We start from the raw sequence: 25,306 nt of genomic DNA, 5'->3' as shown, positions 1-25,306 counted from the left end.
GCTGCAGTTGTACTATTTTGCCATTTGAGTATTTCTTTGCTTTTGGAATATATTTATCCTGCACCTTCCTCATTTTTCCCACAAACTCACATCATTGCTGCTATGCTGTCAATCCTATTTCTTATATGCCATGAATTGAGATATAACACTTTGAGTACTGTATCTGCTACCCTTTTTGATTCTGCATCTGTAATGTACTGATACTCACCCTGCTGGCTGCAATTTTGTCGTGTCATCTGCCTGCCCTTTCTGACAGATTGACTGCATGATATCTTTGCTTTTTTACCATCTGTCCTATCCTGAGTCTCTTCACTCCAGTTCCCAACCCCTTACCAAATTAGTTTAAAACCTCCCACCTCCCTAACAGCTATAACAAACTTGCCCGTCCCCCTCGGGTTCAGGTGCAATCTATCACTTTTGAACAGGTCATACCTCCCCCAGAAGAGATCCCAGTGATGCAAGACCCTGAAGCCCTGTCCCCTGTAGCAGCTTCTCAGCCTTGCATTGATCTGCCAGATCGACCTCTTTCTACCCTCACTAGCACATGGCACAGGCAGCAATCTAGAAATTACTACCCGGAAGGTCCTGCTTCTCAGCTTTCTACCTAGCTCTCTAAATTCCCTTTTCTGGACCTCTTTGCTTTTCCTTCCTATGTTATTGGTACCAATGTGTACCAAGACATCTGGCTGCTCTTCCTCCCTCCAAAATGCTGTGAACGCGATCCAAGATGTCCCTGACCCTGGCACCAGGGAGGCAACATACCATTTCGGTGTCCTGCTCACGTCCACAGAATCTCTTGTCTGTTCCCCTGATTATTGAGTCCGCTATCACTACTGCTCCCCTCTTTCCCTTCTACACAATGGACCTATGTTCAGTGCCAGTAACCTGCGCTCCATGGCATTCCCCTGGGAAGTCATCCCCCACAACAGTATCCAAAAGGGTATACTTACTGTTGAGGGGAATGGCCACACAGGTGCTCTGTGCCAACTGCCGATTCACATTTCTACTTCTCCTGACAGTCACCCAGCTACTCACCTCCTGCAACTTTGGGGTGACTCTGGGTCTCCAAGGACTTCAACATCCAGCATGAACAACAGACAACAGCCATTTACCACATTAGGTACAGTATGAGATGGAAAAAAAAGGGAACTTTAACAGAAGCTTACCTAGAGCAAACACCTCTTGAGCGGCAGCCTCCTTTGAGCTAAAGCCTGATGCTGCTACTCTCACCACTGGCCTACTCACAACAATGTTAGCACCCCATTCATTCCCTCCTGCATTGGCAAAGCACAGCTGCAGTGTGTACCATTTAATGTCAGAGAAATGTATACAATATACATCCTGAAATGCTTTTTCTTCACAACCATCCATGAAAACAGAGAAGTTCCCCAAAGAATGAATGACGGTTAAATGTTAGTACCCCCCCCCAAGTCCCCTCCAGCTCCCCTCCCGCACGTAAACAGCAGCAAGCAACGATTCCCCCTCCCACCACTGGCAAAAAAAAACATCGGCACCTGCCACCGAGCACTCAAACGTGCAACAAAAGCAACAGCAAAGACACAGACTTGCAGTGCTCTAAAGACTACGCGTTCACCTGGTATTCGACATACCACAGGTTCTCTCTCTCCCTAATAAAGGAGAAAGAGATGTCTCCATTTCACAGTGAAAGGGGAGACATAACAAGCAACTCGCTGGTTTACTATGTTAAAAGTCCGTTGCGTTGCTTTTTCCAAGTTCTGTGCCCAAAGATCTCAGGTCTCTGGGTACACAAACAAAGATCTTCCGGCTTCCACGACACACTGGTCTAGGACACCGACCTTCAATCCGCCCGTCTCCGGAGCCCTGAGATCCTAGGCCTCCAAATGTGAGCTGAACTCTTAGGCTGTGGCCTTGGCATGTTAGATAACGGCCAGTCGTGACACCCCGAGAGCAGGCCCCATTCCTACAAAGAACCAAAGTCAGCGTTTAGCACAAGCTGGAAATAGACTACAGGTTCCCTTCCAAATCATATTGCTGTTTTACTTTTTCCTCTTCATTGCTGATTCTAAATCCTGGAACTCTCTACCCAAGAGCATTATGTGTGTATGTTCAAAAGCACTGCAACAGTTCAAGAAAGTGGCTCATTCACATTCTAGAAGAAAATTACAAACGCCCGGTAGATGCAGGCCTTGCTTGTGTTAACCTTTTCCGGTAAGGCATTAGAAAGTAAACTTGTTTGATTAGTGTAGTTATCTGATTGGGAATGGATTTGATTTATTTGTGACACTGCCTTCATAAAAGATCATCAACCTGAAATTTAACTCTGTTCCTATCTCCACAGACTCTGTCTTATTTAGCTTTTTCCAGCATTTTCTATTTCAGTGCAGTGCCTGATTATGACGTGTTACTGTACATAAACCAAAGGGTAAAACAGTTTGAAGGATAAACATCTTTCTTTGTCTCTAAGTTGAGCTGCTAAGCTCTAATGCAGTGTCATTGTATGTTGTATACATCTGCTGCAGTGATATTTTCCAGTGTTTAAGAGCCATGCTACTGTGTTTGAAAGTCTTTGCTTTTAACAGATGTGGCCCAGGCTTTGCACTTTCCTTCTTAATGTATTTTAGGAGCATCTTTCCACATCGATCACAGATGATGTTTATCTCAAACACTATTGGCAATATTTCAGAAATTATAATTTGGATAAGAGAAGCTTTCTGGTATCCTTGAGATCCTAGACATTATATGTACGTCTGCTTCTTGTTTTATGCTCTGGTTTTGATGTTGATATTTTTATTTTGTTATAATATAAAATAGCACAGCATAGAAATGGGCACTTTGAGCCCACCTTGTCCATGCCAACTGTGAGATGTATCTGCACTAATCCATTCGCCTGCATTAGAACTGTATCCCTACCCGTACCTTTTAAATGTTGTATCTACCTCTATCATCTCCTCTGGCTGTTTCTTCCGGATGTTTACCACTCTGTATGAAAATCATACTGCTCAGATCTCCCTTACCTTTCTTCCCTCAAGTTCTCGACTCCCTTGAACTGGGAAAAATATTCTGACTATCCTATCTATGCTCCTCAAATTTTATAAACTTCCATAAGGTTAAACCCCAGTGTTCTGTGTTCCAGTGAGAATAATCACAACCTATCAAAACTGCCATTTTAATTCCAGTCAACATCCTAGTGAATCTCTTCTACCCGTCTTTATTACTAACATATTCTCACTGTAGTGTGGTGACCAAAATTGTATATGATACTCTTAAGTGCAATCTAACAGCTGCAACGTAATGTCCAAGCTGTTATACTCAATGCATTAAACTATGAAGGCAAGCCCTTCTTCACTACTCTGTTCACCTGTGTCAACACTTTCAGAGAGCTATGGACTTCCACCCCAAGGTTGTGGTACATAAATGCCCCTAATGTCCCTGCCATTAGGAGCATTGACTATTCCCTATGAAGTTTTATAGCACAGGTCATGTACAAAACTGCAGGAGGTAGACTCTACAGGGTTTACCACAACAAAAATTGCCACAGCCTCCTCAGCAGAGCCTCCCAACTACCAGCACCATGCACCTATAAGGACATAATGACTTTTAATTTGCCACTTATTCTTTACCAGTCTGATTTGGAGATACCGTGCTCTTCTTTCATTATTTTTAGGTCAAAGACTCTAATGACCCTCTCTGGCAGTAATGTGCAAGTTGCAGCAGTTTAGGCAGGTCACCCAGCATCATCTTCTTAAGGGGCAACTAGAGATAAACATTTAAACAATTAACCTAGCCAGCAGCATTCACATCTAGATAATGGCTGTTCTTCAATGGTTTTTACACTTCACTGTTGAATAATATAATGCTTTCTTGTTCAGGTAATATCTAAAGCAATACTTCATGCATTCAGTAAGCCCTTGCACGCACAAATTTAATTAGTCTGGAAATTTTCTCTTCGTTTTCTTTCTTTTTAAATCTTTTTATTGAATAAGTATACAAAAAGGTAAGCCATATAGGCACTAATACACTGTTAGAATATAATAAAATTACAGGAGATATTAATACAGAAAAAAGTGATACAAACAATGTAATTTAAACATAACATACTAAAGTAACATAATAGTATACTAATTTATATATATATATATCAATAGAGAAAAGGAAAAAAAAAACCCCAAAAAAACCCACCGTGCAACTAAACTAAAAGCAAAGCAAAGCAATGGGCTAACTTGGAACCAAGTGGAGTTAAAGAACTTAAAATCACGTCCTCAAGCCCGACCTCCATTAAAAACAGTAAAAAAAACAAGAAGGGTATATAAATATGGAGCAAAAAAGAGAAGAAAAAAAATTACATTAAATGAAAATATTGAATAAAAGATCTCCAGGTCTGTTCAAATTTAAGTGAGGAATCATAAAGATTACTTCTAATTTTCTCCAAATTCAAGCATAATATCGTCTGAGAAAACCAAAAAAAGGTGGTTGGAGCATTAGGCTCTTTCCAATGTTGTAAGATACATCTTTTCGCCATTAAAGTAAGAAATGCGATCATTCTACGGGCTGAAGGAGAAAGATTACTGGAAATTTTAGGTAGTCCAAAGATAGCAGTAATAGGGTGAGGAGAGATATCTATATTCAATACCTTTGAGATAATATTAAAAATGTCTCTCCAAAAAGTTTCCAGAGTAGGACAAGACCAAAACATATGAGTTAAAGAGGCTATCTGCCCCGGACATCTATCACAAAAAGGATTAATATGAGAATAAAAGCGAGCTAATTTATCTTTGGACATATGTGCTATATGAACAACTTTAAATTGAATTAGGGAATGTTTAGCACAGATAGAGGAAATATTGACTAATTGTAAAATCTGCCCCCAGTCATCCACGGAAATGATAGAACCCAATTCCTGTTCCCAATCTACCCTAATCTTATCAAATGGAACTTTCTTAAGTTTCATAATAATATTATAAATCATAGCCAATGCACCTTTCTGACATGGATTTAGGTTAATTATACTAAAATGTATGTAGGAGGAAGCATTGGAAAGGAAGAAAGTATAGTACTTAGGAAGTTTCTAACTTGTAGATATCTAAAAAAATGTATTCTTGATAAATTATATTTGTTAGATAACTGTTCAAAAGACATAAGGGAAACATCTAAAAATAAATCCAAAAACCGTGAAATACCCTTAGTCTTCCAAATTTGAAAAGCACGATCCGTAAAAGAGGGAGGAAAAAATATGTTACCTAAAATAGGAAACGCTAGCCCAAATTGGTTAAGATCAAAAAATTTTCTGAATTGAAACCAAATACGTAAGGTATATTTAACTATCGGGTTAGATACCTGTTTGAGGCATTTCAAATTAAAAGGAAGAGAGGAACCTAAAATAAGAGCCAAGTGTATAGCCCTGAACAGATTGTAATTCCAATGCTACCCATTTGGGAATGGATACTATATCCTGGTCAAGTAACCAAAATTTCATATGTCGAATATTAATTGCCCAATAATAGAATCTAAAGTTAGGTAATGCTAAACCTCCATCTCTCTTAGCTTTCTGTAAATGTATTTTACCCAGTCTCGGGTTTTTATTTTGCCAAATAAATGAAGAAATTTTTGAGTCAACTTTATCAAAAAAAGATTTTGGAACAAAAATCGGTAATGCCTGAAATATATATAAAAATTTTGGCAAAAAAAACATCTTAACTGCATTAATACGACCAATCAAAGTTAAATATAAAGGAAACCATTTAGATGAAAGTTGAATAATATGGTCAATTAAGGGTAAAAAGTTAATCTTAAATAAATCTTTGTGTTTACAAGTAATTTTAATCCCAAGATATGAAAAATAATTATTAATCAATTTAAACAGAAAGTTATGATATAAGGGAAGTTGTTTATTAATCAGGAAAAGTTCACTCTTACTAAGATTTAATTTATAACCTGAAAAGAGACTAAATTGTGCTAATAACTCTAAAACAGCAGGGATGGATTTTTGAGGATTAGAAATATATAAAAGTAAGTCATCAGCATAGAGTGATATTTTATGGGACTTTAAGCCCCGAGTTATCCCAGTAATATTTGGAGATTCTCGAATGGCAATTGCAAGAGGTTCTAATGCAATATCAAATAATAAAGGACTAAGAGGACAACCTTGTCGAGTGCCTCGAAAAAGAGGGAAAAAAGGTGAGCTTAAAGAGTTAGTACGGACCGAGGCCACAGGAGAATGATATAACAGTTTGATCCAGGATATAAATTTCGAGCTAAAATTAAACATTTCAAGCACCTTAAATAAGTAAGGCCATTCTACTCTATCAAAAGCTTTCTCAGCATCTAAAGAGATAACACACTCAGGAACATTTTGTGAGGGGGTATAAACAATATTTAACAGTGTGCGAATGTTATAAGAAGAGTAACGACCTTTAATAAAACCCGTTTGGTCTTTCGAAATAATAAAAGGAAGTACTTTTTCTAATCTGTTTGCTAATAACTTAGAAAAAATTTTAGAACCAACATTTAATAAAGATATTGGTCTATAAGATGCACATTGAGCAGGATCTTTATCCTTCTTTAATATTAGAGAGATTGACGCTCTATTGAAAGATTCGGGAAGTTTACCAAGTTTTAATGAAGCCTCGAAAACCCTACAGAACCAAGGGATTAATGAAGGTGCAAAACATTTATAAAATTCTGCGGTAAACCCATCAGGGCCAGGAGCTTTCCCCAGGTTCATAGAGGAAATAACATTCTTAATCTCATCAGTGGTAATGGGAGTATCTAGACATATCCTGTGAAATCTCAGGGAAGTCTAGGTTATCTAAAAAATCATTCATATATTTAGAGTCTCGAGGAGACTCTGATTGATATAAGGAAGAATAAAAATCAAAGAAGGTTTGAGTAATCCCCGCATGATCAAGTATCAGTCGATCATTTTGATTATAAATCTGATTAATTTGAGATTTAGCATAATTAGACTTCAATTGGTTAGCCAACAGTTTGCCAATTTTGTCACTGTGTACATAAAATTCACTTCTTGTTTTCTTTAATTGGTTTACAATCGAGGACGAAAGTAATAAACTGTGTTCCATTTGAAGTTCAGTTCTTTGTTTATATAACTCCTCAGAGGGAGCTGTAACATATTTCTTATCAATTTCCTTAATCTTGTCCACAATTACCAATTCCTCCTGCTTCAGCTTCTTCCTCAAAGCAGCAGAATACGAGATAATCTGACCACGAATATAAGCTTTAAAAGTATCCCAAAGAATGTTCACAGAAATATCCTCTGTATAGTTGATTGTAAAAAAAAAGATCAATCTGTTCATTCATAAATTTAACAAAGTCTGAATCCTGAAGCAACAGCGAATTAAAACACCATTGTCTATTATTTTGTGCATTGGCCTGAATTTTAATAGAAAGCTTAAGCGGAGCATGATCCGAAATGGTTATAGAGTCATAATCACATTTAATCACTGAAGAAATAAGACGAGAGTCAATGAAGAAATAAGACGAGAGTCAATAAAGAAATAATCAATTCTTGAATAGGAATGGTGAATGTGAAAAAAAAGAAAAATCTTTTTCCTGAGGATGCAAAAAACGCCAAATGTCCGTCGACCCAGAATCAGAGAGGAATGAATTAATCAAAGTGACAGATTTAGGTAAGGTCCGTAGAGGAGCCGAACGGTCCAAAGCTGGAGATAAACAGGTATTAAGATCTCCGCCCCAGATCAATGAAAACTCATTCAAATTCGGGAACTGATTGAATAATGATTTATAAAATTCCGGATTGTCCATATTGGGAGCATAAACATTAACCAAAACTACCTTTTTATTAAAAGGTAGACCACTAACCAGTAGAAATCTACCATTCGGATCAGAAATAATATCATGTTGTATAAAAGTAACTGAGGATTCTATAAAAATAGAGACGCCTCGAATCTTAGCGTTAGAGTTCGAATGAAACTGTTGGTCCTTCCAGAATTTAAAAAAACGTAGTCTGTCCCCCCTCCGCACATGGGTCTCTTGTAAAAATAGAATTTGTGCTTTAAGTCTCCGGAACACTTTAAAAACTTTTTTCCTTTTAATTGGATGGTTAAGATCATTAGTATTCCAGGAGACAAAATTAATAATAGACTCCATAAACCCTAAAGTCAACCCGCAAAAAGGAGGATTGACGATAGGCTCGATCCACAAACCCGGAAAGGGAACAGAACAAATAAGAGATGCTGGGAAGGAGAACGCAACCAATACTTCAATAGTGTACATAGCCCAAGAAGAAAAAAACTAAAACGTGAAGCCCCTCCCACCACCCCCCACCCCATGACCCCAAGGCTAAATCTAACACAGACCAGCCAGAAAGAAGCAAGCACTAAAACTACCCCCATGACTTCCGATAGACGCTCCCTAAAAAAAAGTGTAAATATAAAAAAGATCAGCTAGTTATAAAACAGTAAAAGAATAAAACAAGTAAATCAATTAAAACAAACACTTAATATAACAAAGAAAAAGCCAGAAAATATAAAAAAAACGCAACAAACCCCAGACCCTATGAGCAAACAAAAAAAGAAATGAAATTATTAACATAAACTAGCTATGAAAACCTACAAAAAAAAGTAGATTTAAAAACTACAAAATTTAAGGCCTCAAAGGAAATACGTAGAATGACGGTGAGGGAATAACCACCCAGAATCCCCTGGGAAAAAGAAAGGAATGACGCAGATAGAAAGAAAGTTTAGCAGCCATATTAATTAATCAAAAATAAACTTTTCTGCCCATATAAGGCAAAAAAAAATTAAGGCCGACAGATTCACAACCTCCGATCAAACGGAGATAGTTAAAAATTACGATTAAGATGTTGAAGGTGAAAATTGATCCAGATAACTCTGGGCATCCGATGGAGATTCAAAAAAACGGAGGGCTCCATCCAACGTATGAATCCTTAGACGTGTTGGGTAAAGCAGCGCTGGTTTTAAATCCATCTTGTAGAGTTCCGACATCACAGATCTGTAACGAACCTGTTGATCCCGAATTGGTTTGCTGAAATCCTCCACGAATCGGAACTTAAGATCCAAAAAATCAATGTAACCTTTAGATCGAACGAAATGAAACAGTTTCTCCTCGTCTTGAAAGTAATGAAAATGTAAGATGACATGTCGAGGTTTATCTAACTTAGACGAGTATGATGGAACTCTGTGAGCCCGATCCAATAACGGTGGTTGGTCAGGAAATACAGTAGGAAATGCATCTTTTAAAAGTTGAGAAAAAAACTTCAGTGGGTTGTCAGATTCCACAGCTTCACGCACACCAATCATTCGAAGATTCTGCCGTCGCATTCTGGATTCTAAGTCAGAGTTTTTAAAGGTCAGAAAGTCAAGTTTTTTCTTCGTTATAGTAATTTCTTCAATTTTCCCCATCTTGAGTTCATTTTGTTGCGTGGATTTTTGAAGATTAGATATAGCCAACTGATGTTCCGTAATAGATAATTGTATTTTATCGATTGAATCGGCATTTTCTGGAAATTAATTGAAATTTCCGAACGAATCAGTTCCGTAATAGAGGTTGAAATTTCCCTTTGAATTAGATCTGATATAGCTTTCAAAGTCACCGGTGGTTCAGTTGGAGGAAGATCGGTACCTTTCAGTCTAACCGGAGGTTTGCCGTCTTTCCCATTTTTTCCATTCTTAGACATAGCAGACCTTAAAAACATCCGATTATCGAAGAGCCCAATTTGTTTCAAAGTATTGTAAAAGTCGATGCCTTAATGGCCTAAGATGAGATTTGTATTTTTCCGGGTCTTGGTTTGTGGTTTTGAGCAGGGGATCTGTAGGGTTTCCACATTTCATTCAATGGTATATATTCAGTAAGATTTTCTTCATTATGCCTTGATCCAGTGGTGAATCTGGGAAGAAGTCCTTAAGAGTTCCTTCTTCACCAAATCCCTCTGTGGAGTGATGAGATGAAGCCCAGAAATAGAGGGTAGAATCTGATAGTGAAGTACGCTTTACACTTGTATTTTTTCCTCAAGATGTGGCTACACTGTCATGGCCAGAATTTATTACCCAGTCCTAATTGCCCTTGAACTGGATTGTTTGCTTGGCTATTTAGGAAACCAATTAAAGTCAAATGTATTGTGGTAAATATAGAATCAAACTTGGGTCAATCACATAACATTTCCAACAACTGATTTCTTTCCTAAATGAGATTATCAAACAGATTTTTATTAACAACAGTTCTATGGTTTTGCAGTTGCTGCATCTGATTTTTATTTCAGATATAACAAAAGCTGAGTTAACTTGCTCTAACTTTCCTGATACTTTGAAGAGAATTTAAATTGTATTTCTAGATTGTTTATCCAGATTACGATTAGCAGTCCAGTAACACAAACATCATGCTACTGTTCCATATTTTATGAGCTACAAATTAAATGTTATGTTTTTCATATGTAGGCAGACTTTAAAAGTGATAGCAATTGCAAACAGTTCAAGTGCCCTCACTGCAGTCGGGTGTTCCGCGGATCTAGCTATTTGCGCCTGCACATTAAAGCCCATTTAGGTAAGTGGACCAGTTATGTGAGTCATGAATTTATCTCAGTTTCATAATTGTTTACATTAATGTTTCTCTTCCCAACAACAATAAACAACACTGTGATGTAATAAATTTCATGGGAGCTTTGTAGAGTGCAAAATCCTTGGAGGATCACCACATGGGGATCTCTGAAACATCTAAAGCACACTTGTGCATTAAATGCAGTATGAGTAGCTTTCCTTCATTCACCATTTCTACTTCATTTCATATCTTTTTCCAGCAACACACCAAACTAGCTCTCTGTTTCTCTGGAAGCTGTACCATTCTGATTCTTTTTCTTGCTAACCTCTTCAGTTCTCTCATGCACGAATTGGAATTTATGTACTACACGTTGAGAGATTGAACTGCATCAATATTATTAATTCCTTCAATAAGATCACTGCCTATGGGCAGGGAAGTCCGGAGATTCCCCACTGAGAGATATAGTATCCATTGCCTCTCAAACTATATCCATTAACTCCTTTAATATTTTGAATATAGTACGGGAGTGAACATTTGTAGCCCATCTGGACAGGAAATTCCAAAAATTCGTTCCCCTTTTTGAGAAGATTTTTTCATATCTGTCCTGAATAGCTTTTATTTTGAGACTGTGACACTAGACAAACCATTCATATAAAACATTAGCTCTTCATCCACCCTCACATGTCCTGTAAGAACTTAGCTGGTTTTAGGAGGCTATCTCTCCTAAACTCTGCAGAGTTTGTTCTGCTTAATCCCTCCTCACATGGCAAATTCTGGTACTCAATCTGCCTTTATTGCAAGTATATGCTATCTTAGGGAGGAAGACCAAACACGTACAAAACATTTTACATGCAATTTTACCAGGGCACTATATGATTTAAACAGAGCGTCCTTACTCTTATACTCAAATCTTCATGCATTAAAGCCCAGTTTGCCTTCTTAATTGTTTGGTATACCTGAATATTAATCCCCAATGCACCCCCTCATAACCCACACTTGTATCATTGGTATATGTTGTACTTGATTCCCTCATCCAAACACTGATATTGATTGCACAGCTGAGCCCCAGTGCTGATCCCAGTGGCACTTCACTAATTACAGATTCACAACCCAACAATGGTCCATTTATTCCAACTTTATTTGCTGTCCACCAATCGGTCTTCAATCTACACCAGTAGTGTGCACTGTTTAATTATCCTTTGTGTGGTACCTTGTTGAAAGATTTCTGAAGTCCAAGTATATCTATGTTGCCATTCACAGAAAAATCTCAAAATTAAGTTTTGCTTTCATAAGTTCCTAGTGACTCTGTCCAATCGTTGATATGTTCTTCAGTGCCTCTTTACTGGATCATAAATATACGATTTCAATATTTCGCTTAATACTGGCATCAGAATAAAGTGTTTAGAGTTCTAGGTAAATACAACATGGTGATTAAAAACAAAATTAGTTTTCCCATCTCCTGTCTCAGAATCACTTCTCCTACCCGCTCCTTACTCAGTTCTTTCTCTGTACTGCTTCTTGTTCATCTCTAATTTTAATTATCCCACTATTGATAACCATGCCATCAGCTGCCAAACCCTTGTCCCTGGAATGACTTGACTGAATGTTGCTTTTCCACTTGTCTTTTAAGGTCATCCTGAAACCCACCTTGCTGACTGAGTCTTGTAATGTCCTCATGCTGGGTGTTGCTTATTATAAAATTATGTTTAATTATCACTGTCAAAATGTTTTGCTACAATTACAAAGTTAGAACATAACAGCACAGTACAGGCCCTTCAGCCCATGATGTGCTTTTAACCTACTCGTAAGATCAGTCTAACCCTTTCCAAATAGCCCTTCAGTTTTCTTTTACCCATGTGCCTATCTAAGATTCCCTAATGTACCTGCCTCTGCCATAACCCCCACAGGGTGTTCCAAGTGCCCACTACTCAAAAAGCCTACCTCTAACATCCCCACTATACTTCCCTCCAATCACCTTAAAATTATGCCTCCTTGTATTGGCTGAATGTACTGGAAAATGCTGGAAATACTCAGCAGGTCAGGCTGCATCTGTGGGAAGAGAAATAAGAGTTGCTCATTATTGAATTCTTATGAAGGTTTTTAGATCTTTTTCTCTTACCACAGAGTATGTCCAGCAGTTTCTGCGTTTACTTTAGATTTCTATAATCTGCATTTTTATTTGGTTTATACTAGTTAATAACAGGTTATTTAATAGAATCCCCATAGTCAAGTATGAATTATGTGGGACTTTCTGTCCTACCATAACTCTTATTCTGAGTTGCCTATCGCCAAGCTTTTACTTCACCTGGTACCCTGTGTCTGATGATTTTATTAAGGGTATACTTGGATCAGACAAATCTTGTGAGGAAATATTGGACAAGCCATGCCTGTATCCAATGGAATTTCAAAGATTGAAGGAGGCGATTGATATATATATGATCCTGAGGGTTTTTGACAGGTGGATGTGGAGAAGATTTTTTCTCTTGTGAGAGAATCTGGAACTAGGGTCACGTGTAAAGTAAGGGATCGCCCATTGATGGGATGGCATTTTCTCTGAGAGCTGTATCTTGGAAACCCAGATTTCGTACCAAACATCTACTCTATTGGATCACTAACCCCCAACCCTAGTGTCTGGTAATTAACATTTATTGCAGTGAGCTTTCCTGGAACTTTTAAGTTTTGTACAACAACATGTTTACTGTTCTCTAGCTGCTTCCTTTAAAACCATCATAATGTCTTGCCTGCCTTGTGTCCCATAAGATTTTCCGTGACTAGTTCCTTGTTCTTCCATGCTGTTTGAAGCCAACCCATCTGCAGTGTTCACCAGTGAAACTGATGCAAAAAAAAATTGACTTAACCTATCTGCCATTTCCTTTGATATTTGGCCTAATTAAATGTTTAGTTTCTTAGAGCTGATTCCTGTAAAATTCTCAGTCCTCCCTGCCTGCTAATAGCCCTTGTCACTCTGACATTGGAGCCCCAGTGCCTGGTGCTGGGCACTTGCTGCATTGAGACCCTCTTTGTTTGTTACTGAGGGTTTTGCTGTGTTGGTGCTCCAGGCTGAGCAGGGATGCTGGTATACTGGCCCTGCACGGTACACAATGACTTGTATGTATGCCCTTCAGAATAGACCAGCATGTGTTGTGGACATGTCTAATCTTGTGATAAATGTCTTTGGTTTTCGGTTGGAAATTATAAGTATGCTTTTGATGAAGGGATTCTGCTATGACCATGATTACCAAGAATTGTTCTAGTGTGCTAGGTGTCATTTATGCCTGTGTTGTGTGAAACAGATTTTGTGCAGAGATCAGTTGAGCCTTTGTGTATAATGCTTTTCAGGGTACAAGCCCCACAGGTGTGAGCTGTGTGAGAAGGAATTTATGACGGCATACATTCTGAAGAAGCACCTGGAATCACATTACAACGAGAGGCGCTTCAAGTGCGGGGAGTGTGGCAAGCTTTATAAGAGCATTGCCCATGTGAAGGAGCACATGAGGGCACATTCAGATGACCGGCCGTACCCATGTCCAATATGTGGAAAAAAATACAAGACCAAGGTCAGAGAGAGAGTGCTGGATGATCTCATTACCGTTTTAAGTCAGTTTTGGCCTTTTGTGAAATATTTAAAATATTTTGTAAGCTTTGAAATATTGCTGCTGTAAGAACCTTAGCATGTAATTTGTTTGCAGCTAGCTCCAATAAGCAGCATGGTGGTCAGGATCAGCTTGAGCAGTATTTAGTGGGGACTAAATTGGATTAGGCTGTGGAAAGATCTTCCTGGTCTGACACTTAAACACCTTTATTGTATTTGTCTTCACTACCATCCCTGGCAGTGCATTGCAAGTGCCCACCATTCTGTATATTAAAAAAATGCCCTGCGCATCTCCTTTGAATTTGCTCCCCTCACCTTAAAAGTCAGGTATTCCCTCAATTTCCACTAATCCAGAGAAAATAATCCAAGTTTGTCTTACCACTCCTCATGGCACATATTTTCTAAACCAGTCAACATCCTGGTTATCATCTTCTCACCCTCTCCAAGACCTCCACATTCTTCCTATCATAGGGTGACCAGAATTGAATACAATACTCTAGATGCGGCATAACCAGAGTTTTATAAAGCTGCAACATAACTTCCTGACCCTTAATCTTTGATTTCTTGTGCATTCAGAAGCAACTCTGTCTTGCCACTGGATCCAGATGGGAATTGGGAAGAGAGAGTGAGGCTGATGCTGCGCAACTCTCCCTCACTTAAATCCAAACCACGCTCTAGTCTCGACACCATAATGTGTCGAGGTCCTCATCGACGTCGACAATAGACGAACACGTAATTAAGGAAAACTTCTTTAATGTTTGATTTCTAATGGTCAGATGTGTGTTTCAGAATGCACAGCAAGTTCACCTGAGGACACACTCTGAGAACAAGCCATTTGCATGTGACTATTGTACCCGGGCATTCCGAGAAAAGGGCTCCCTCATCCGACATGTGCGCCTGCACACTGGAGAGAAGCCATTCACATGCTGTAGATGTGGGCGAGGCTTTGCAGAGCATGGTACTCTCAATCGACACCTACGAGCCAAAGGTGTGTGGAAAGCTGTTGGAATTGGACTCGTGGAACTCATGTCTTGTATAGTATCACAGTTCATTGATGTTTGTTATTTAGTTGCTGCCATGATTTTCACTTCTGCATTCCATATATTATTACTACAGTATTTTTCTACTGTTCACAGCAAAATAATGAATCAAAAACTACCATGTCTATTATAGAGTGTCCTAAGTGTTAGTAATTCACAGTGTGTAACATACAAGTAAATATTCGGACAGGTGAAGTTTAAGAGTATTGATGGTGGAGAGAGAGAGCGAGGTGGGAGCTTTAGCAAGACAATTCCAGAAATAAAGGCGAAAAAGGCTTAATTTCTGTTTTTGTTTGTGAGCTGCTGAAATCCAACTACTTTGTTAAAAGCTGAAGCAGGTGAGAGACAGAGTGAAGATAAAGTATGCATTCCATTTGGCAAGTGCTGTACACAGTTCTTAGTTACAGAGCCAAATACCTAAGACTGATGATGACAAGGAACTGGGTTTCACAGTAATTAAAGGGAAAACAATATTACTAAGGGAAAGCAAAGGGGCTGAAAACTGTTCAGATAAAAGGTTATCAATCTGAACAGTTGTTTCTGTTTCATTCTCCGCAGATATTTCCTGATCTGCTGAGAATTTCCAGTATGTTCTGATCTTGTATTATAAGGGGACATTGACAGATTAAGTAAGTGGATTAGACTGTAGAGTATACCCTGGGATGTGTGAAGCCATCCACTATGGACCTGCAAGGTGTCTGCAAGATGCTGTGAGATTGCTTGTACAACTAAAGCAAAATAATAAATTGTGAAAAGCTACTAGATAATATAGATTCAGAGTGCAAAAGTTGGGTTAATACGAAGGATTAGGGGTAACGTTGCATGAAATATATAAAATGTATAAAGGAATTGGTAAGTCAAGAGTTGCGAAGAACACAAATAGGGCCCAGCACATCCATGCTGCAAGTTTGAAAGAGAAGCCTTTCCCTGGAGAAGTTCAGAATGAACTAAGTCAGAAATGGTGCTGGGATATCCGAACAACACTTTAAGAATGGAATAATAGAAATATGGACACCATTTTTCTCCCTCCAAAATATGTCTCTTGAAACTGAGAGTAGTTGGTTGTAAATTTCAATACCAATTTCAATTGATTGTTAAGAGGCATTGTTAAATGTAATGGCAAATTGTTAAAATTGAAATCAGCCACAGAATGAACAAGTGGGGCTGAATGGCTTTTTCTAATCTAGTGCAATCTAAAACTAATAGTTTCTCTTCTGTCTTGAGGTGGTTGTCACATTGGATGTAAAGCACTGGATCAGGTAGAGGTATCACCTGGTGGCCAGACTGCTGATAGCGTTACCACGGCAATCATCAGTGATGATCCTCATGCAGTGCTGGTGGAGTTTTCCTCAATGGTGGCCAACACACAAGAATATATTGTTAAGGTACCTGTGACACTTGCAGCACCAAAAATCATGTGGTTGTAGCCTATTTCTGACAGATGGTAACAGTAGTCGCTGATTGCTCTACACCAAGCATGTCATTGCATGATATCAATATCCATATGATCTGTGTGTGATCGGTATTCTGTACGGGTCAGCAGTTGTAGATGTGTGAATCGTGTAATGCTCCATATGAAATCTGACATTTGTTTTTATTTCTATTAGCAGGCTCCTGCTGAAGAGACAGAAGACAGTCAGGCAGGCTCCCTAAGCCAAGGCTCGAAGGTTTGGTGGTTCAGTTTTTGGATTTGCACTGATTATTGTGTGAGAGGAGCCACAACTGGACAGTTTATGTTGGATGATCTATACTGGGATGCACAGTGTCTATAGTAAAACGAGATAAATGGAGAAGGACCAGATACAGAGGGGATTCCGGTGAAATATAATCATTGGAGGATATTAAAATATGTAGAACAAATAGGAAAATGTTTTAGTGGAGTAGTTGTACTTATTGAAGGTAACTTAATCAGTGTTAGCCTCATCAATAAGAGAAATATTATTCAAGTGGATTGAAATACAGTAATCAATTATCATATCATGAGAAGTCCACAAATTTATCGAGTAGCAACACAGAGGCTGAGATAAAAATGCATAATTGTATAGCAAACAAGTAGGCCTCTTGGCCTCCATGGGTTTACTGACTCTCGTGTGCCCTTCTAATTTAATCTCACTTTTCTTCCAACTCCATCTTCTGCCACCCACCTACACCAGGGTCCATTTATAGTGACCAGTTCACAAACTGTTCAGTGCTTCTTTGGCAGGTGGGAAAAAGTAAGAGTACCTGGGGAAATGGACAGAGTCACAAAAGGAACATGCAAAGCATTTGAACTCAGGATTGAACCCAGTCTGTGGAGAGTCAGAAGCAGTACTTACCAGAGTGCCACACCTTGAGACCACAAGACATGAGACATAAAAACAGAATTGGGCCATTTGGCTCATTGAGTCTGCTCTGCCACTCAGTCATGGCTGATCCTTTTACCCCCTCCTCAACCCATTCTCCGGCCTTCCCGTAACCTTTGCTGATTTAGAAAATGAACCAAATCAGAACAGTAATAATGATGAGAGTTTCTGTGTCCTGATGAGAATCAAGAACCTATCAATCTCTGCTTTAATATACCCAATGACTTGGCCTGTACAGCCGTCTGTGGCAATGAATTCCATCGATTCACCACCCTCTGGCTAAAGAAATTCCTCCTCATCTCTGTTCTGAAAGGGATGTCCCTCAATTCTGACGCTGTGCCCTCTGATCCTAGACTCCCCCATCATAGGAAATATCCTCTCCACGTCCACTCTTATCTATGGGGCCCAAAACCTATTCAGACTGAGGAGGTGGAGGGTGGGGGGAAATGATTTGGAATGAGGGGGGTAGTGGGAGCTTGTTCCCCCAGGACCCCAGGAGACATTGTCTTAATCGAGATGGAATGTTGGGCAGCCTTCCCACTGATCTCCCATTCCCCACACCCATTCTGTTGTGTGACCAATGTCTCTGTCTTCCCTCTCCCCACTGCTCTGCACCAGTTGCAGCAATAAAACATTAGCAGTGTGAGCCCAGACTGTACAGTTCCTGCCTCCACACTACCTTTCTTCTTCTCCTCCTCCCTATACAAATCTAGAGAAAAGAACCCAAGTGTGTCTGACCTCTCATTACAGCTCATGCTCTCTAATCCAGTCAGCATCCTAGTGAACGTCTCCTGTACACTGATGGATGCTGCTCCCTTGTGGCATTGCCTGTGATGTTCTCGATGGTGGGAAGGGTTGTGGCCGTTGCAGAGCTGGCTGGGTCTGCTGCTTTCTCTGATCCGTTGCAAGACGGTGATGCAATCAGTCAGAACGCTCTCCACAGTGTACAGGGGTAGGGCACACACCGTCAACGGTGGGGAGTGTCGAGGGACAGCGGGACCTTGGAGTGTAAGGTAGGAAATGCACTGTGAATGGTGGGGAGTGTCGAGGGACAGAGGGACCTTGGATTATGAGGTAGGAAATGCACCGTGAATGGTGGGGAGTGTCGAGGGACAGAGGGACCTTGGAGTATGAACACAAAATACTCTACAGATGCTGGGGTCAAAGCAACACGCACAACACGCTGGAGGAACTCAGCAGGTCAGGCAGCATCCATGGAAACGAACAGTCAACGTTTCGGGCCGAGACCCTTCGTCAGGACTGAAGAGGGAAGGGACAGGGGCCCTATAAAGAAGGTGGGGGGAGGATGAGAAGGAGAAGGCTGGTAGGTTCCAGGTGAAAAACCAGTAAGGGGAAAGATCAAGGGGTGGGGGAGGGGAAGCAGGGAGGGGATAGGCAGGAAAGGTGAAGAAGGAATAAGGAAATGCACAATGGGTAGTAGAAGGAGGCGGAACCATGAGGGAGGTGATAGGCAGCTGGGGGAGGGGGCAGAGTGAAATAGGGTTAGGAGAAGGGAGAGGGAGGGAATTACCGGAAGTTGGAGAATTCTATGTTCATACCAAGGGGCTGGAGACTACCCGGACGGTATATGAGGTGTTGCTCCTCCAACCTGAGTTTGGCCTCATCATGGCAGTAGAGGAGGCCATGTGTGGATATATCGGAATGGGAATGTGAAGCAGAGTTGAAGTGAGTGGCAACTGGGAGATCCTGTCTGTTGTGGTGGATGGAGTGGAGGTGCTCGACGAAGCGGTCCCCCAATCTGCGTCAGGTTTCACCGATGTAGAGGAGGCCGCACCGGGAGCACCGGATGCAATAGATGACCCCAACAGACTCGCAAGTGAAGTGTTGCCTCACCTGGAAGGACTGTTTGGGGCCCTGAATGGTGGTGAGAGGGGAGGTGTAGGGAAAGGTGTAGCACTTACGCTTACAGGGATGAGTGCTGGGTGGGAGATCCGTGGGGAGGGACGTGTGGACCAGGGAGTCGTGGAGGGAATGATTCCTGTGGAAAGTGGAGAAGGGTAGAGAGAGGAAGATGTGCTTAGTGGTGGGGTCCTGTTGAAGGTGGCGGAAGTTGCGGAGGATAATGTGCTGGATCCAGAGGCTGGTTGGGTGTTAGGTGAGGATGAGGGGAACTCTGCCCCTGTTGTGGTGACAGGAGGATGGGGTGAGGGCCGAAGTGCGGGAAATGGAGGAGATGCGGGTGAGGGCATCATTGATGACGGCAGAAGGGAAACCACGATCCTTAAAGAAAGAGGACATTTCCCCTCCCCCACCCCTTGATCTTTCCCCTTACTGGTTTTTCACCTGGCACCTACCAGCCTTCTCCTTCCCACCCTCCCCTCACCTTCTTTATAGGGCCCCTGCCCCCTCCCTCTTCAGTCCTGACGAAGGGTCTCGGCCCGAAACATTGACTGTTCGTTTCCATGGATGCTGCCTGACCTGCTGAGTTCCTTCAGCGTGTTGTGCGTGTTCCTTGGAGTATGAGGTAGGAAATGCACTGTGAATGGTGGGGAGTGTCGAGGGACAGAGGGACCTTGGTGTACAAGGGTAGGCAGGAACTGGGGAGCATAAATTAGGAACAGTTGCACTTAGAGAAATACACAACAGAAATGTGGAGAATATTTAGGGAGCACTTGCTGATGGTTTTACGTAGGTTTGTCCCATTGAGGCAGGGAAAGGATGATTGGGTGAATGACCTGTGGTTGACAAGCGATATGGAGCACCTAGTCTAGAAGAAGAAAGAAATTTACTTCACATTTTAGGAAGCAAGGATCAGACAGGACTTTAGAGAATTACGGGGTATCTGGGAAGGAGCTGATGAATGGACTTGGAGAGCTAGAAAAAGGAACAGAAGGCTTAGAAACATAGAAACATAGAAAATAGGTGCAGGAGTAGGCCATTCGGCCCTTCTAGCCTGCACCGCCATTCAGTATGATCATGGCTGTTCATCCAACTCAGAACCCTGTACCTGCCTTCTCTCCATACCCCTGATCCCTTTAGCCACAAGGGCCATATCTAACTCCCTCTTAAATATAGCCAATGAACTGGCCTCAACTGTTTCCTGTGGCAGAGAATTCCACAGATTCACCACCCTGTGTGTGAAGTTTTTCCTAATCTTGGCCCGAAAAGGCTTCCCCTTTATCCTCAACTGTGATCCCTCGTTCTGGACTTCCCCAACATCGGGAATAATCTTCCTGCATCTAGCCTGTCCAATCCCTTTAGGATTTTATACGTTTCAATAAGATCCCCCCTCAATCTTCTAAATTCCAACGAGTATAAGCCTAGTTCATCCAGTCTTTCATCATATGAAAGTCCTGCCATCCCAGGAATCAATCTGGTGAACCTTCTTTGTACTCCCTCTATGGCAAGAATGTCTTTCCTCAGATTAGGGGACCAAAACTGCACACAATACTCCAGGTGTGGTCTCACCAAGGCCTTGTACAACTGCAGTAGTACCTCCCTGCTCCTATACTTGAATCCTCTTGCTATAAATGCCAGCATACAATTCGCCCTATTTCACCGCCTGCTGTACCTGCATGCCCACTTTCAATGACTGGTGTATAATGACATCCAGGTCTCGTTGCACCTTCCCTTTTCCTAATCGGCCACCATTCAGATAATAATCTGTTTTCCTGTTTTTGCCACCAAAGTGGATAACCTCACATTTATCCACATTAAATTGCATCTGTCATGAATTTGCCCACTCACCTAACCTATCCAAGTCACCCTGCATCCTCTTAGCATCCTCCTCACAGCTAACACTGCCGCCCAGCTTCGTGTCATCTGCAAACTTGGAGATGCTGCATTTAATTCCCTCATCTAAGTCATTAATATATATTGTAAACAACTGGGGTCCCAGCACTGAGCCTTGCGGTACCCCACTAGTCACTGCCTGCCATTCTGAAAAGGTCTCGTTTATTCCCACTCTTTGCTTCCTGTCTGCCAACCAATTCTCTATCCACATCAATACCATACCCCCAGTACCGTGTGCGTTAAGTTTGCACACTAATCTCCTGTGTGGGACCTTGTCTAAAGCCCTTTGAAAATCCAAATATACCACATCCACTGGTTCTCCCCTATCCACTCTACTAGTTGCATCCTCAAAAAATTCTATGAGATTCGTCAGACATGATTTTCCTTTCACAAATCCATGCTGACTTTGTCCGATGATTTCACCGCTTTCCAAATGTGCTGTTATCACATCTTTGATAACTGACTCTAGCATTTTCCCCACCACCGATGTTAGGCTAACCGGTCGGTCTATAATTCCCTGGTTTCTCTCTCCCTCCTTTTTTAAAAAGCGGAGTTACATTAGCCACCCTCCAATCCTCAGAAGCTAGTCCAGAATCTAAAGAGTTTTGAAAAATTATCACTAATGCATCCACTATTTCTTGGGCTATTTCCTTAAGCACTCTGGGCTGCAGACCATCTGGCCCTGGGGATTTATCTGCCTTTAATCCCTTCAATTTACCTAACATGTATTTCCCTCAGTTCCTCCATCTGGCCCTGGGGATTTATCTGCCTTTAGTGCCTTCAATTTACCTAACATGTATTTCCCTCAGTTCCTCCATTTCACTAGACCCTCTGTCCCCTACTATTTCCGGAAGATTATTTGTGTCCTTAGTGAAGACAGAACCAAAGTAGTTATTCAATTGGTCTGCCATGTCCTTGTTCCCCATAATCGATTCACCTGTTTCTGTCTGTAAGGGACCTACACTTGTCTTAACCAATCTTTTTCTTTTCACATATCTATAAAAGCTTTTACAGTCAGTTTTTATGTTCCCTGCCAGTTTTCTCTCATAATCTTTTTTCCCTTTCCTAAGTAAGCCTTTTGTCCTCCTCTGCTGGACTCTGAATTTCTCCCAGTCCTCAGGTGAGCTGCTTTATCTGGCTAATTTGTATGTTTCTTCTTTGGAATTGATACTATCCCTAATTTCCCTTGTCAGCCATGGGTGCACTACCTTCCCTGGTTTATTCTTTTGCCAAACTGGGATGAACAATTGTTGTAGTTCATCCATGCTTTGCTGAGTAGGATTAAGGAAAACCCTAAGGTGTTCTACATGTTTGTGAGGAACAGGAGGATGGCCAGAGTGAGGGTAGAACAAAACAGGGATAGCAGTTGTCTAGAGTTGGAGGAGATAGAGGAGATCCTTAATGCTTTGCTTCAATATTCACCAGTGAGAGGGATTTTGATGTTTGTTGTGACAGCATAAAACAGCCTAATGTGCTTGAATATGTCGATGTTACGAAAGAGCGTATATAGAAATTTTGAAAGATGTGTCCCTGTGGCCAGATAGGGTATACCCCAGTTTACTACATGAAGCACAGGAAGAGATTACTACACCCTTGCGATGATCTTTGCATCCTTGCTTGCCACAGGAGTAGTACCAGATGATCGGAGGGTGGCAAATGTTGTTCCTTTGTTCAAGAGAGGGAGTTATGGACCAGTTAGTTTTACTTCAGTGGTGGGCAAGTTATCGGAGAGGATTCTTAGAGAAAGCACTTATGAGTATTTGGAGAATACTCCAAATTAGGGATTAGGGATAGTCAACATCATGCCCCATTCTTTGAGGATGTGATGAAGGTAGAGCAGTGGATGTGGTGTATATGGATTTTAGTAAGGTGTTTGATAAGGTTCCCCATGGAAGGCTCATTCAGAAAGTCAGGGTCCATGGGATCCGGGGAAACTTGGGGCTGTGTGGATATGGAATTGGCTTACCCATAGAAGGCAGGCTGTGGTAGTTGATGGAGTGTATTCTGCACGGTGACCAGTGGTGTTCCACAAAGATTTGTTCTGGGACCCCTGTTCTTTGTGATTTCTTTAAATGACTGAATGAGGATCTGGGCTAGTAAATTCCCAGATGACATAAAGGTTGATGGAGTTGTGGATAACTTCTCAGAACTGGGCTGAGAAGTAGAAGAAGGAGTTCAATCCAGAGAAGTATGAAGTGATTCACTTTGGAAAGTTAAATTGGAAAGCAGAATACAGGGTTAATGGCAGGATTCTTAGCAGTATGGAGAAACAGAGGGATCTTAGGGTTCACATCCATAGATCCCTCAAAGTTGCTGTTCAAATTGATAGGGTTGTTAGGAAGGCATGTGGTGTGCAGCCTTCGTTAGTCAGGAGATTGAGTTCAAGATCTGCAAGGTAATGTTACAGCTCTATAAAAGCCCTGCTTGGATCACTCTTCAGAATATTATGGTCAGTTCTAGTCTCTTCTTTACAGGAAGGATATGGAAGCTTTAGAAGGGTGTAGAGGAGATTTACAAGAATGCTGTATGGACTAGAGGGCATGTTTTATGGTTGATGAAATTGTTACTGAGCCCCAGAGAGAATGTAGTGAGCATGTTTTCCTGACTGAAGAATCTACCATCACGAGTCACATTGTCAGAATAAATGGTAGGTCATTTAGTACCTTTTCCAAGGAGGTAGATCTTTGGAATTCTTTATTTGTGGAGTCCAGTCATTAAGTTTATTCCAACATCTTTATGTCTCAGAAATATTAAGGGCATTGGGGGAAACAGAGAAAATGCAAGAAAATGGAGCAGAATAGAGTTGGAGATCAGCTGTGATCTTGATGAATTGCAGAACAGGTTTTAAGGACAGAAAGCCTACACCTGCTCACTTTAATTACATTGCACCTCACAGCCAGAGTTTCTGTGGACAATGTTTCTGACGTTAAATTGCTTTGAATTGCTTTCAGGTTGACAGCCAGATCATGAAAGTTGTACAACAAATTGTAAACCAGACTAGCACCGGCCATCAGATTATTGTCCAGAATGTTTCCATGGAAGAGAACACTGAGCAAGGCACAGATACAATTACCATCGCAACACCTGACAGTCTCACTGAGCAGGTTGCAATGACATTGGCTTCCAGCATAGGGGAAGGAGCGGTTCTGGCAACAGAAGGCAGCCTGGAGACCCGGCCGGACACTGTTACTGTGGTGACGGCTGATGATATCGAGATGCTGGAACATGCAGATGAATATGTGATAACTACTCAAGATGGAGAGGTGGAAATACAGACAGTGGTGGTGGGCGAATAATGGGACTCCTGCCGAGCCTCGCTTTACCCTACTCAGGGAAAAGAAATACTGTAATTCGGAGGGTAAATGCAAAAACCCATAAACAAGGACATGATGCCACAGAGGAGCCAAGTGCTTGAGCTGCAGAGGGTTATTTGTTATTATTTAAATATTATATTGTTGGGCTAAAGGCCTTTTTGCAGCACTTAAGTAGTTCACAGTAGATTGTGCCAAGATAACCAGTCTCTTAAGGCTTTGACCGTGCATTGTTGAGTCCAGAGGAGTTGCTTGTGTGTCCTGATGCTGAATGTTGGTTTTTAAGGGAGGTCATGGAAAATTAGAGTATGTTTGGCCAATGATTTGGATTCATGCTGGATAATAGAATGGGCTCCTGGTGTTTAATTTTAGTTCCAGGTTCTGTTTTTTTCCTGCCTCATTGCCTCCATTTCTGTCAATAACTTCCACGTGCCAAGTTGAATCCTACTATTCTATTAGAGTTCTGGATGCTCTGTGAAACACACTGATCTGAGCTCAATACATTGTTTTTCTTCTCCATTTAACATGGCTACTCTGTAATTCTCAGTCTGAATCAGGAGTATTGCAACTTAATGTGAAACTGACATTAATAATTTGCAGCAGAAAATCATTTCTAGTGTGAGTTACATCCCAGATCTCAGCTTGCCTGTTCACATAAAGTGGATGAAACTGAAGGTGGGAGAAAAAAAATTCCAAATGTAATAAGTTCCTACTTAATACGATTACAGTCTTTTATGAAAGTATTGTTAACTTGCT

The 25,306-nt window shown here is 40.9% G+C and overlaps 1 protein-coding gene across 7 annotated transcripts in view; it reads left to right on the top strand.

The window, feature by feature from the left end:
- The window catches only part of e4f1 (E4F transcription factor 1), a 63,378-nt gene extending 38,827 nt beyond the window's left edge, over positions 1-24,551 (top strand). For 5 of the 7 annotated variants that reach the window (XM_063058592.1, XM_063058594.1, XM_063058597.1 and 2 more), the window contains 6 exons: positions 10,413-10,518; positions 13,852-14,069; positions 14,894-15,092; positions 16,369-16,529; positions 16,752-16,811; positions 24,191-24,551. In XM_063058592.1, the coding sequence (XP_062914662.1) occupies positions 10,413-10,518; positions 13,852-14,069; positions 14,894-15,092; positions 16,369-16,529; positions 16,752-16,811; positions 24,191-24,535 (1,089 nt within the window). In that variant the 3' untranslated portion in view covers positions 24,536-24,551. The remainder of the gene's footprint in view (positions 1-10,412; positions 10,519-13,851; positions 14,070-14,893; positions 15,093-16,368; positions 16,530-16,751; positions 16,812-24,190) is intronic. The other 2 variants (XM_063058595.1, XM_063058593.1) reach the window with 1 other exon arrangement.
- Positions 24,552-25,306: the final 755 nt, after the last annotated feature.

The sequence above is a fragment of the Mobula hypostoma genome, chromosome 9, assembly GCF_963921235.1.
Source record: "Mobula hypostoma chromosome 9, sMobHyp1.1, whole genome shotgun sequence".
NCBI lineage: Eukaryota > Metazoa > Chordata > Chondrichthyes > Myliobatiformes > Myliobatidae > Mobula > Mobula hypostoma.
Note: the sequence above shows the minus strand (reverse complement) of the source record. Positions and strands in the feature narration are given on the sequence as shown.